The sequence below is a fragment of the Anolis sagrei genome, chromosome 2 (assembly GCF_037176765.1).
Source record: "Anolis sagrei isolate rAnoSag1 chromosome 2, rAnoSag1.mat, whole genome shotgun sequence".
Classification (NCBI taxonomy): Eukaryota; Metazoa; Chordata; class Lepidosauria; order Squamata; family Dactyloidae; genus Anolis; species Anolis sagrei.
The window spans coordinates 158,129,224-158,141,896 of NC_090022.1; the positions used below are offsets into that span (position 1 = coordinate 158,129,224).

The window sequence follows — 12,673 nt, forward strand, 5'->3', positions numbered from 1 at the left end:
TTCCCCAAAAATGTATTGGGTCACCATATGGAAAAGGTTTCTCATTCAGACTTTAAAAACAAAAGCTTGGATAATGTATTCTTTTCCCGTGTGTTGCAATGATATAAAAAATACCCTGAACCAGATTCATGTATGGAAGTAGGCATCTGTGACCTTCCTCGTGAATCAGTGGATGGGTATACATCTGATGGTGCATCCTCAACTTAACTCCAGTACAACAAATGCTGCATACTGGATTTACATAAAAATCTGTTAAAAAGAGACAGCATTGGCAGTATTAGAGAAGGCGAATAAGTATTTCCAAGCACTCAGTCCTAATCATCCAACACGTTGGGGATTCCTTTGCTGGAACTGAGTATCTTCATTCACTTTTTATTCGTCGAATAACTCAAGCACCAGTGTCCCATTAACTTGCCAGGCCTCTGCACAAAGAAAAAAAAACAAGAATACCACATGTTTAGAGATTAGGATGTTATCTATAATTCCTATAAGGCACTACACTGAAAAGTTAAATGATCTAACTCAATAGCCTGAGAACATATCTACAATCAGATATTTAAACTAGTTCAAAAATCAATGTAATGTCATCTCCACAGAGAACTCTGAAACTTGTACTTCTGAGGTTGAACAAGGACCTAAATACATTTGGATAATCTCACCAAACTATATTTCCCAGGGTCCTTTGGGATATTAAGCAGTTAATTATGATAAATGTGTTGTGTATAGTGTAGTTCTATCTCAGGGGTCTGCTTCCTAGGATATAATTCAATGGCATTAAATATTATTGCATTCTGCTGGCAAAAAGTCTGCTAAAAAGAAAACGTTGCAGTGAATGAGGCATTTAAAAAATAGCACTAAAGCATTCCAGGAATAATAGAGTTAATTCTCAACTGTCTAGAAATGGAACCTATTATTATCTCCATAATGATGATGACATTTACACTGAAATTTTATATTCCATGGGCACTATTTTAATAACCGCATTAACAATTCGTAATTGGTGCAGAACTGCGCCCATTTCCTAAATGCTGATCTTTCACTTAACATGAACTGAAGATGCAGAATGTTTACAGGCAGAATCATTAGAAAATGGAGAGATGCTTAATATTTGGGAGAACTACACATACGCTGCTGCAAATCTGTTCCAGATTGTTTTCCTCCTGAGCTGAACTGGATTTGGGAAAGGAAAAATAAACTATAAACAAGGCACTTGTAGGAGAAAAGTGGCACCTACAAGGAGATCTGCTCAGTCATTATCCTCTCCACACATTCTCTCCTGCAAATGCTTTCTCCCACTACTGTTATTAGGGAAACATTAGGTTCAGAAACTAGTGTTTTCTTCCCAGAAACAGGTTAGCCTAAAACTTTTTAGTCAATGCCAACTTCAGCAGTCCTATAGAAACAACTAATATTGAGTCACAACATAAGGAAATCCTACCGATTCAACGGGTCTACTCTAATTGAAAGTAACAGATTCAGGATAATAAGTGTGTAATTAAATCTCACGATATTTTGTGGTTGGGTTTTGTTGGAATTAGTGCTTCTTCAAATTAAGAATATGCATAGTGCTTATTATTTTTTTACTCTTGAATATGAGGTGCTGAGGAGACTGCATTAAACCTGGTGCAACTGTGATACAAATGAAAGCCCAGCCAGGACAATATACTTCCTGAAGTGGAACAGCAACACTCAATCTAGTCTGAGTATACAGTGCTCAAAGCCAGGCTAGTTATTAAGGCCGACGAGAATAAAAATTAGACAAGAATTTATTTCTGTGCTGTGGAGTAGAATTATAGAAAAACAAATTAAACAATGTGATTCTCAAAATCTGTTGTTTGAGGCTCCAAATAACTCATCTGCCCAATGGTTGGGCTGGGATACTAATAAAGGTAAAAGTTTCCCCTTGACATTAAGTCTAGATATGTCCAACTCTTGGTGGTGGTGCTCATCTCCATTTCTAAGACAAGGAGAGGCATTGTCCGTAGACGCCTCCAGGTCATGTGTCCAGCATGACTGCAAGGAGAAGTTACCTTCCGAAGCATTACCTACTGTTCTACTCACATTTGCATGTATCGAACTGCTAGGTTGGCAGAAGCTGGAGCTAACAATGGTAGCTCACCTCGCCCACAAATTTGAACTGCCAATATTCTGATCAGCAAGTTCTGCAGCTTAGAGGTTTAACCCGCTGCATCACTGTGGCCCTCTTGGATACTATTACTAGTTCCTAAAGCCTAAAGTCAAAAGATGTACCACAAAACAATAGCTTCAGTTCAGATATTTCTCCAAACTTCACCTTCACAGGTATAAACGAATTTGCTATCTGTGCCTCTGCATGTCTTAGGTGAATGGAAAACATTTTCAGAGCAGTACGTTATGTGAAGTTAATACCCACCCAATGAGGCAAAGATAGGGAAGTTGTACACCTCATAGGTCCTCAAATGGCTTCTTAATTTATTGGACAGTAGGGGACAATAGTTCCTGACACTTTTTTCCTCCAGTATGCAGGGAATATTTCTGCCTATGGTTATAGTTTTCATTTTTCTTCAAAAATTGTCAGTTGACTAGTAGTTGATGGCTTGCAGACTGGCACTGATACACGGACCACCACTTTGAGTAGCACTGTTCTAAAGACACTTAAATCCCATCCGAACCATAAAACTCAACTCTCATTTTCAGAACACTTCTTTGTGTTCAGGTATTTGTTGGGCAGAAGAGTAGTAAGAATACCTGAACATAAAGAACTAGCATGTCAGAGGAAAGAGTTATACACTGAGTATGGATCAGCATGATTTATATTTTTATTATTTTTCTCATCAAACCCTATTTGGAAAGAGGAAGCAGAAACTAAGTTCTCAGTCATATTCTGTATAGCAGCCGCAAGGTTCTTACCATGAATCTCCGTGATTATATTTTTCCATGGCATCTCACGAATTCTACAGAATCACCTCCTTTTTTGAGATAAGAAATTCCACTCGGAGAACAGAAGACCAACCTGCACAAAACATATTGAAATTACTGAAGAGCTGTGCTTGGAGTAACTACCAACACACCACCCTGAATGCAATGCCTATTTGACATGTTCCCAAAATATTATTATTTTACAAATAATTTTCTTAGAACTATGTAACTGATCAATTATACCAACTTATTTACAAGTCAGGAATTTTTAATGAAACATACTCTATTGTTATTGTTCTGTTATTTCAAGTGGTTTCTGACCTATGGCAACTTTTAAGGCAACCCTATCACAGGGTTTTCTTGGCAAGATGTATTCAGAAGAGGTTTGCCATTACTTTTCTCTGAAGCTGAGAGAATGTGACTTGCCCATTGGATTTCCATGGCCAACTAAGATTCAAAGACTGGTCACCCTGAATCCTAGGCCGCTTCCACACCTGAATGAAATCCTTCACAATACGCTGTGAACTGGTATATATGGCAGTGTGGATCAGATAACCCAGTTCAAAGCAGATACTGTGGAATTTTCCACCTTGATATTCTAGGTTATGTGGCTGTGTGGAAGGGCCCACAGTCCAATTCTCAAACCACTACACCACACTGGCTCTCCAAATGTGATGAATGGGAGTGTAATATTAATTTAAGAGGGCAGGCTCCCAATGATGAGAGAATCAATATTAATCAATTTCTAAAATTAAGAAATGTAGAAGATAGGTTAGAAAAGCATACAGCTGGAATACACCAGGCCAAATTCAAATATTTATTAATTTACATCCTGTTTTCCCCTTTGCTCAGGACCCAAAATAATTTCTACCATTTCATGTAAAAGAAGCACAAATCAAACACTGAGTTCCCATAATAAAAACAAAATAGATTGAGTCACTGCCGTCTCATCTCTGCTTGGAGGGTGAGTGAGGACTCGTAATAGATCTGCTGTTTTATGTGCCTTATATCAAGTCCAACAAATGGTAAACTTAGCATAGGGGCTTTCTGGTAATATTTATCCAGAATAGGGGGTTTCCTGGTAATATTTATCCAGGCAGCTTGCCATTGCCTTCCTCTATGAGTGGGAGAGTGTGACTTTCCCAAAGTCACCCAGTAAGTGCGGATTTAAATTCTAGTCTCCCAAAGTCCCAGTCCAACACCCGAGCCACTATATCATGCCATGAAATAAACAATAGAAATTATGATATGCAATGGCATGTTATTCTGTTTTCTGCAACAAATCCAATCTGCCTTACTTTTTCTGGGTTTCTCCGGCCTTGACTCGGAGCCTCTGGATGCCAAACTCAGGGGTAGTCCACCAATCCGTCAAGCTGAAAATAGAGTCTTTTTCCCACTGCAGTTTAACTATGAGCAGTTCTCCAATATCAACCTCTGTGTATATGAGGAAGGAATGGGTTTTGTTTGTAGAGATCTCAGGCCTGTTGAAAATAAGTATGTTCCAGACTGTTTATTTCACATCTTTTAGAAGTTCAGCTCCCCATTTTTAACTTTTATATCCTGATTTTCTCACCTCCTTAGAGGGACTCAAACTGGCTTACAGCAAGGACTCAATGCTACTAATACAAGTTAAAACATCATACAACAATACAATATTAAAATACATATAAATAAAATACATATATAAAATACATATAAATAAAATACATATATACCAAATCGCCAATGTAAAATTTAGCAGTAGCATTTCTTTACTAGAGAATATGGAAGAAACTAATTTGTTATTTGAGAGTGCCCATCCATCCAGACATGTTCAAAAAGTGTGCTAATATTTCTATCCACGGTATTAATCTCTGTTAGCAACAATCCGGTAGATTCTGGATGTAGAAAAAGACAGAACACATATGCCCAACGTTTTCTTAAAGTTACTTGACTGTGTCTGCCACAGATTTCATATGCAAGAACTAAAGTTCAAATTTGTTTTTGTAACAACAGTGATGGAGCCCCCAGTGGCGCAGTGGGTTAAACCCCTGTGCCGGCAGGACTGAAGACCGACAGGTCGCAGGTTCGAATCCGGGGAGAGGTGGATGAGCTCCCTCTATCAGCTCCAGCTCCTCATGCGGGGACATGAGAGAAGCCTCCCACAAGGATGATAAAAACATCAAATCATCCGGGCGTCCCCTGGGCAACGTCCTTGCAGACGGCCAATTCTCTCACACCAGAAGCGACTTGCAGTTTTTCAGGTCGCTCCTGACACGACCAAAAAACCCCCCTAACTTTTGTTTCAGATGGATTTTGGTGCAACCTACGTGTCTCATTATCATGATCTTTGTGTTTCTAGATATTAGAAGAACTTGGGCATATAAGTGCAAAGACAGCCAAGAGTTACAAGGCACAGGAGCATTTAAACAATGAGTAATTTTTAAAGATGGACTCTTCATCATTCCTTAAAATTAAAAAGGAGGGGAGATTGGTGTACATAAGAAGCAACACATTGCAAGACCTCAACTCATAGTTTATCATCATTGTATATTTCTACATGAGAAAGGCAACTTTAAACTTTCACTATACGTGGTAAATTTGGCACAATTAATAAAGAAAGAAAATGGAATCCAACTTTATTCTCTTCCCAGAGATGTGAAGAACCTGAACATATTCTTTAATTATAATTGAGAACTACCTCCATAGAAGGGCCGGTCTCAGTGCTGTGACATGTCTATGCTCAGCTTAGGTACATGACTGCAAAGAAAGCCTTTGCATAGCTGTGTATATACAATTCATACAAAAGGTGCACAAATAGAAAAAAAAAGAAATGAATAATATCTTCCTTTCTATTTTTTTGCCTCCAAGTAAGTATGCCAAAGGAAGACACAGGCATGATGTATTTTCCCCTTTTGCATACTTCCTAGATGTGGGCTGGGAGTGGGATAATGAAATACAGCTATCATTGCTCTTGTTTTGGCATTTCTGTAAAACTATTCTAAACTTCTCAAAATATATGCATCCCGTAACACCTGAAATGGAGCATATATGCTGCTTTTGCCAGTGAAATACACAGAATGTAATGGCTTTTTAAATATAGTACATCAAGAAACAGGAATATTCTTATACATGTGGATTTCATTCTCTACTACTCCATAGACAATTTCAGGTTATCATTAATAACCGCAAACTGAAGGAAAGTTTGGAAGTCATAATGTAATTTAAAATTCTGAAAATGCATTGTTCTATAAGCTAACACAAGTGCACATGTCTCTGTTGATACTCACAGTACAAAATCAATGTTCTCGCTTTCCTTCTTAGTGCCGTACAGAGAGATAAGGAGTGGCTGGGTTGTCTTAGTGGTGTTCACCTTTCCAAAAAAGTGGATCTTGACTTGGTAATGAAAAACTAAGCAGCAAAAAAGAACAATAAAACAAGAAATGAAGAGATGAAGGTGTGATTATTAAAACAGCACAGCTTTGTATCAACAACAACAACAACATTTATCACAATCCATAGACCCATCAGTGAACAAACATTAATTAATTCTCCCATCTCATTGTCAAAGATTAATATACATGATTTCAAGTAATACCCCTATCCGAGATTAGTTTCTTTCTCAGCCTTGTTGCCACTATGAGGAATTTTGCCACTATGAGGGTCACTCTGTGGCACTTGTCCTCTAAAAGATATCTAACAATCCCCTGCGAGGGGATGGCTGCTTATGAGGGACAAAATTGGATATAAAAGTTGACTACGTTACACTGTGTAATAGCAGCACTTCAATACAATGTGTTTTATTGTTTCTACTTTATTTCTTTCACAGGGACATAGTCTTTGGAAGTAAGGAATTGCAAACAATTTGCCTCTTAACAGCTCAGAGGGAAATACGTTTAATCTCGCCTTTGTAAAGAGTCTGCACTATTTTATCACTGTAAGGCCTTTTAGGTATTTGCCTGTCTTAAATAGCTCTCTGTATGACAAGTTTAAGGCTCTGGGGGATCATGGTGAATTTAAGCAGGCTCTAAGCTCTCCCAGGGCAATGTCCCTCAACTTTTGCTTCAGGGAATCTTGTGCCATTTTGAATCCCAAATGGAGCAGAAGGGGTGCAGATAGTCCAACTGAGATCACTTTCCATTTAATCTTCCTTGCTCAAAGGAGTTTGGAGTCTTTATAAGGGAGGAGATGTAACAGAGTCCCTCCACGGAGGTTGAGAAGAATGGTATATAAAAGTTTTAAATAATAATAATAATATATTTAATAATCAAGAAATAGTTTTCTAAGATCTACAGAGACACTCGCTGGAACACCTCAGCAAGCGAGAGTCCAAAAGTGGCAGGCTCAAACCCAAAACCTCAATCAATGGCTGATGCCAAATGAGAGACTTCCCCCTGGGCACACAGAAGATTGGGCGACTTGGAAGGCACTGAACAGACTGCCCTCTGGCACCACAACATGCAGAGCCAACCTTAAGAAATGGGACTACAAAGTGGAATCTACAACATGTGAGTGTGGAGAAGAGCAAACCACAGACCATCTGGTGCAATGCAACCTGAGCCCTGCTACATGCACAATGGAGAACTTTCTTATAGTAACAACAGAGGCATTCCAAGTGGCCAGCTTCTGGTCAAAGGACATTTAATCAACTACCAAGCTTGCAAACTTTGTGTTTTGTTTGTTTTTTAAAAATGCAATACAACTGTTTGGTTTGTTCCTGACACGATAAATCAATCAATAAATAAATAATAAACCAGTCCCCAGTTTAAATACCACTGTTTTTAACCACAGGTTCATTTTCAGAGTCCAGGTCCTAGTACTCAATGAGTATTCACCCATTTCTAGGAGTTGGAACACATTTAGTATACAAGAAGTCAAATTTAGAATATCTCATATAAACCTTGCTTGCACTCTGTCTAGATTTACAGTCAAATTTTCACACCATATGGCTGTATCAAATAAGAGTTTAGAGGCTATTTTAGCATGGAAGATTTTAGTGCGGGAGGGACATAGTGTCCTCCTTTGGTGTAAGAAAACCTTATTATAGCTGCAGTTTTGTATCAGTCATCCCATCCATCCACAGTGATACTTTTGAATGACAGTCATGGCACTCATTTCTTTCATGGTACGGTGTAACCAGAGGATGCAAAAGCCATTTATACTGTAGTCTTAAAGCTGCTTCTGTTATACAGTATTTACAAGTGGGAGAGTAATGCCATGTTGTTTGAAGTTAATCCAAGAATCTCACACTGAAGTACTTAAATTCCCCTGAATGTCTTAAGTATGCATTCTGGAATGTGCAAAATATGAATCCTTCCATGATTGGCTCTTATCACACATGCTTTATTTATAATAGTAGATCCACACAAATGTATAGGAAAAGAAAACATTAAGTTGTGAATGGTTTTGTCCAATTGCAGATGCAAGCTTTCGTTTCATAAAGACTAATCAACAAGTTACAGTAAACCATTCTGCAATACATGTGCTCTGAAATGCAACTTTTCATTTCCTTCAAGACAAAAGGAGCTGTAATAACAATTGAACATGCTCAAAATTTGTCTGATAGTTTTGACAACCATGTTAGTGCATGAAATTTATATAAATAAAAATGTAATGTCAATTCGTGGGATTAACATAACTCAAAAACCACTGGTTGAATTGACACCAAATTTGGACACAATACACATTTGGGGCCAACGAGTGACCATCACTCATAAAAACATTGAAAAACACAGCAGAAGAGACTTAAAAAGCCAAAAAAGAAAATATACAATACAACGCATGTGCATAACCACATATACAGGGTGCAGCAGCATAACTTCCTTTTTTAAAATGCTGGTTGAAGACGGTTGAAGAAGTAGCAGAGCGTTAGTGGTCTCGTTCGAGAGGCGGGAGTATAAAGTTTTGTCCTGACACAGTTCAGTCGCCATCGTGCGTTGGAACAGTGAGGAGCGTGCTTTTGCCGGTGAGGCCTACTTTTCAAGCGGATTTGGAGTGGCCGGCCCGCTCTCCAGATTTGGCCCTTGTGATTTTTTTCTATGGGGTTTTTTGAAATCCTGACCGTCCAAGGACCCCATAAGATTTGAAGACCAACATCCAGGAAGAAATTGCCAACATAATGCCTGCTAGGCTGGCAAGAGTCATGACAAACACCAGAAATCAGTTTACTCAGTGTATGGAGAATGGGGGACATCACCTACCTAATTTGATCTTCAAAACTACGTAAAACAAAACTATAGGTATGTGCCTACATTATATAAAAAAATCTGAATTATACAATGGGTTTTATTAAGTTTTGAAAAAAGGAAGTTATGCTGCTGCACCCTGTATATACGCAAACACACATACATAAATATATACACACATATATACACACACACAACACAACACATATACACAGACTGGGTCACAGCAACTGTGGCAGGAGACGGCTAGTTCTGGTATAAATAAACACAACCTCAAACATGGTTGACATTATGAAAATATTAAAGTTTACTGGGACTACGTCTCAGTCAATTTGAGAATTATGAAACTGCTACTTAAAACAGAGATAGTGAAACTGTTTTTTAAAATTATTTCATTTTATGGGGACCCGCAAAGCAGACCTTTTTCTCACTTGTGGTTCGAGCCCAGGCATGTAGCCGGGGGGGGGGGGGGAGCTTGAGGGGCTTCAACCCCTCCCCCCCGAAATTCTCATGGTGCTTTGCAAAAAGGCCTTACTGGTGCATTATTTAAACTTATGTTTATTCATATCATGATCTGATCACCATACTCAATATATCCCATATGCATGGGGGTATTGGGGTAACAATGCAAAAGGTTTGCTAGGGTAGACCCTCTTTCACTCAGACTCAGCCCCCCACCCCCGAAACAAACTCACCCTCCCCCCCCCCTCCCCCAAAAATCAAAATCCTGGCTACGGGCCTGTTCGAGCCAATTTGTTTTTTTCATGCCAGGAAATGGCATTGCCATAATGACATTGGAGAAGTGTTTCCCTGCAAATCACCATGACAACTCGCAGGTCCTCTTACCTTTGTAAGGCATTTGTGCGCGAGTCTTCAAATACATTTTTGTGGTCCTCTTGCTTCTCACTCTGTTGACTTTGTAGCCTAAATTGTTGCAGCGGTTCTTTCGACAGCTCAAACAGAGCCCTCTTTCAAATGCTTCTTTTGAGTTACAGCGGTATGCCATAATTGGCTTTTCTTCATACAAGAGGGAATCAATGAAAAGATGGATGGAACGTTCATGAGAGCATTTCACCAACTGATCGGCATCTTTAAAGAAAAATGAACAAATACTGAATTAATACCGAAGTATAGAGATGTCCAGTTTTAACTGATCAGAGTTCTTTTTTTCCTGAAAAGTAAACAGATTATATCATTTGGTTTGTTTGTTTTTTTTAAATCATGCTTAGCACCATTGTTTTTCCAAATTGTTAATTCTTCTGGGCTGCTCCTCCTCACCACTACTTGACTAACACTTCCTCATTAACCTTCCTAATTAGGGATCCCATGGTTTCAAGAAGGATGATATAATGCTCTATTGCTTATCAGGACTAACTACATGATAACAGAAGAGGGTTAAGCAAAGGCAGTGTAAATGAGCACATAGTTCTGCAGAGACAGTCAAAGATGTCAAGAAAATATTGCCTGAGGATGCTTGCCATAGATGCAGGCGAAACGTCAGGAGAAATGCCTCTAGAACATGGCCCTATAGCCCGAAAAACCCCATAAGAACCTAGTGATTCCAGCCATGAAAGCCTTCGACAAATATTGCCTTGGTTTTAAAAGTATTTTTGCTCTAAAAATCATACCCAAAATGTGGGTTTTTAAAAGGCAAGCTCTAGTTCAAGGATTCATGAAGGCTAGTTTTCATGGTCTGTAATTAAAACTGCTATCAAAGTTAATAATCAATGCTGTATATTTACTTCTTTGGCATCTTTAGATACCACAGTTCTTTAATTAAAACCTATATCCTATGTTCTAATAATTTATTGTTGGTGAAAAACATTCAGCTAATTCAGGACCGATTGAGCAAAATAGATTGTCAATTGCTTGGCACTGGCTTGTTAAATGATGTGGGTTAGGCTAATTTGCAGCTGATGTATCAAAAAAGCCATAGGATGACAAAGAAGTACTCTTAAAGCATAGTAAATTTGGAGATAACTGCATTTTAAACTGTGCTTTTAATTTGATTCTAGTAGCCTTAATTATCCTGTGTTTTAATTGTATTCTTTTGTTAAGTAATACTGTAAGTATTAGGGATGTGTAATCCATTAAAAAATGTTCAAAAGTACTAACAAAACTGGGCAGGCACTAGTGCTTCATTTCTAAAGTGTTTGTAAAGTATGCTTAGTAGTAGTAATTTTTTTGATTAGCCCTTAGGCCATATCACAATAAGAAACAACGAGGCCTGACAAGACCCAATTACACTCCACGCAGTAAGTTAAAATAATACACTTATAACAGTACAGTAAATAAATATGATAAGACATGATAAAAACTGATAAACTGATCAAGCTGAGTATATACATCATATTTCCTTATCACCTCTACAATTTACCCCAATCATTACTATAACGAGAGTAACGAAATTTCGTTACAGTAATTTCGTTACAGTAATTGCGCATGCACATAATTAAATTACTAAAATTGGGGAAATTTCAGTAGCTCCTTTCTCCCTCATTTTTAAAGCTATTGGAGTGAAAGTTGCTACAATGTTGGAACACATTTACCACTGTTACCCCACCACGTTTCAGAACATTTCACTTATCTACAGATTTTGGGAAAACTTTCAAAAAAATTATAAACAACATTTAAAAAAAACTACAAGAGCTATCTACTTGAATTTTATATACAAGATACACAAGATAACCTGCACATCAATTCCCAGAAGTTTAAGAAAGATTCATATATCTACCAATTTTTGGAGATTTTTAATTTAGACAAAAACAATTTATCCCCTCAAAATGCGACAACAGCAATCACCTTGACACACAACCACATAACTTCAACATAGCACAGATTTATACTATTACTTACTTATAGTCCTTTTTGTAGATTCAACAATTTTATTTATTACTATTAGCCTGACTAAACAGCTGGCTGCTGCAGCCCTCACTGGTGCTTTCAGATGCTTAGCATTGCATTCTGGGAAATGTAGTTTAGGGCAGGGCCTTTTGCATTCTCTGACACAGGGGGCCTTACTTTCCCAAACTATGTGTAAGATGGCTGTGTTCTCAGTCTCCTGCCCATAAACTTTAGTCCTGACCACAGTGCCTTCCCTATGGCAATCAGGCCAAAGAAAAAGGTTTTTTAAAGCACTTCATGTTTTCTTCGCTTTACCAAAGTTGCTTAATGCTTATACCGAAAATTAAACTGACCTTGGGAGGCATCCAAATGTTACAGAATCTTAACGAAAATGATTGGTCAGTGTTTCAGTTTTCGAAATCCTCCCCACCTTTCCTGCATGTCTCTTATGTCACTTTGTATGCACAAATTTAACAAATTTGATCCAAAATACGAATAAAAATAAAATTAAATGAAATTAAAAAAATGAAATTTAAAAAATGAAATTAAAATGGAATTATGCACATTCAAAGAAAAAAAAGAGTAGGACACAAACAAAATAAATAAATGTATAAATGCTTTATATTTTCATTGTTGTTGGCAATTTGATCTGAAAACCAAATTTTCAGCAAACAGAAAGGTGACAATGCAGGAAGTAGCTAAGTAAGACTACTGAATGAATGGATAATCTTATTAGGTATCCAATGCAGAGAAGCAATTTTCAAAAA

At 37.8% G+C, this 12,673-nt stretch overlaps 1 protein-coding gene across 1 annotated transcript in view; it reads right to left on the minus strand.

Moving 5' to 3' along the window:
- Positions 1–369: 369 nt before the first annotated feature.
- The window catches only part of LPL (lipoprotein lipase), a 33,077-nt gene continuing 20,773 nt past the window's right edge, over positions 370–12,673 (minus strand). Inside the window, exons 6-10 of the mRNA XM_060763665.2 lie at positions 9,909–10,151; positions 6,168–6,288; positions 4,197–4,379; positions 2,890–2,992; positions 370–422 (exon numbers count right to left, since the gene is read on the minus strand). Of these exons, the coding sequence (XP_060619648.2) occupies positions 2,905–2,992; positions 4,197–4,379; positions 6,168–6,288; positions 9,909–10,151 (635 nt within the window). The 3' untranslated portion in view covers positions 370–422; positions 2,890–2,904. The remainder of the gene's footprint in view (positions 423–2,889; positions 2,993–4,196; positions 4,380–6,167; positions 6,289–9,908; positions 10,152–12,673) is intronic.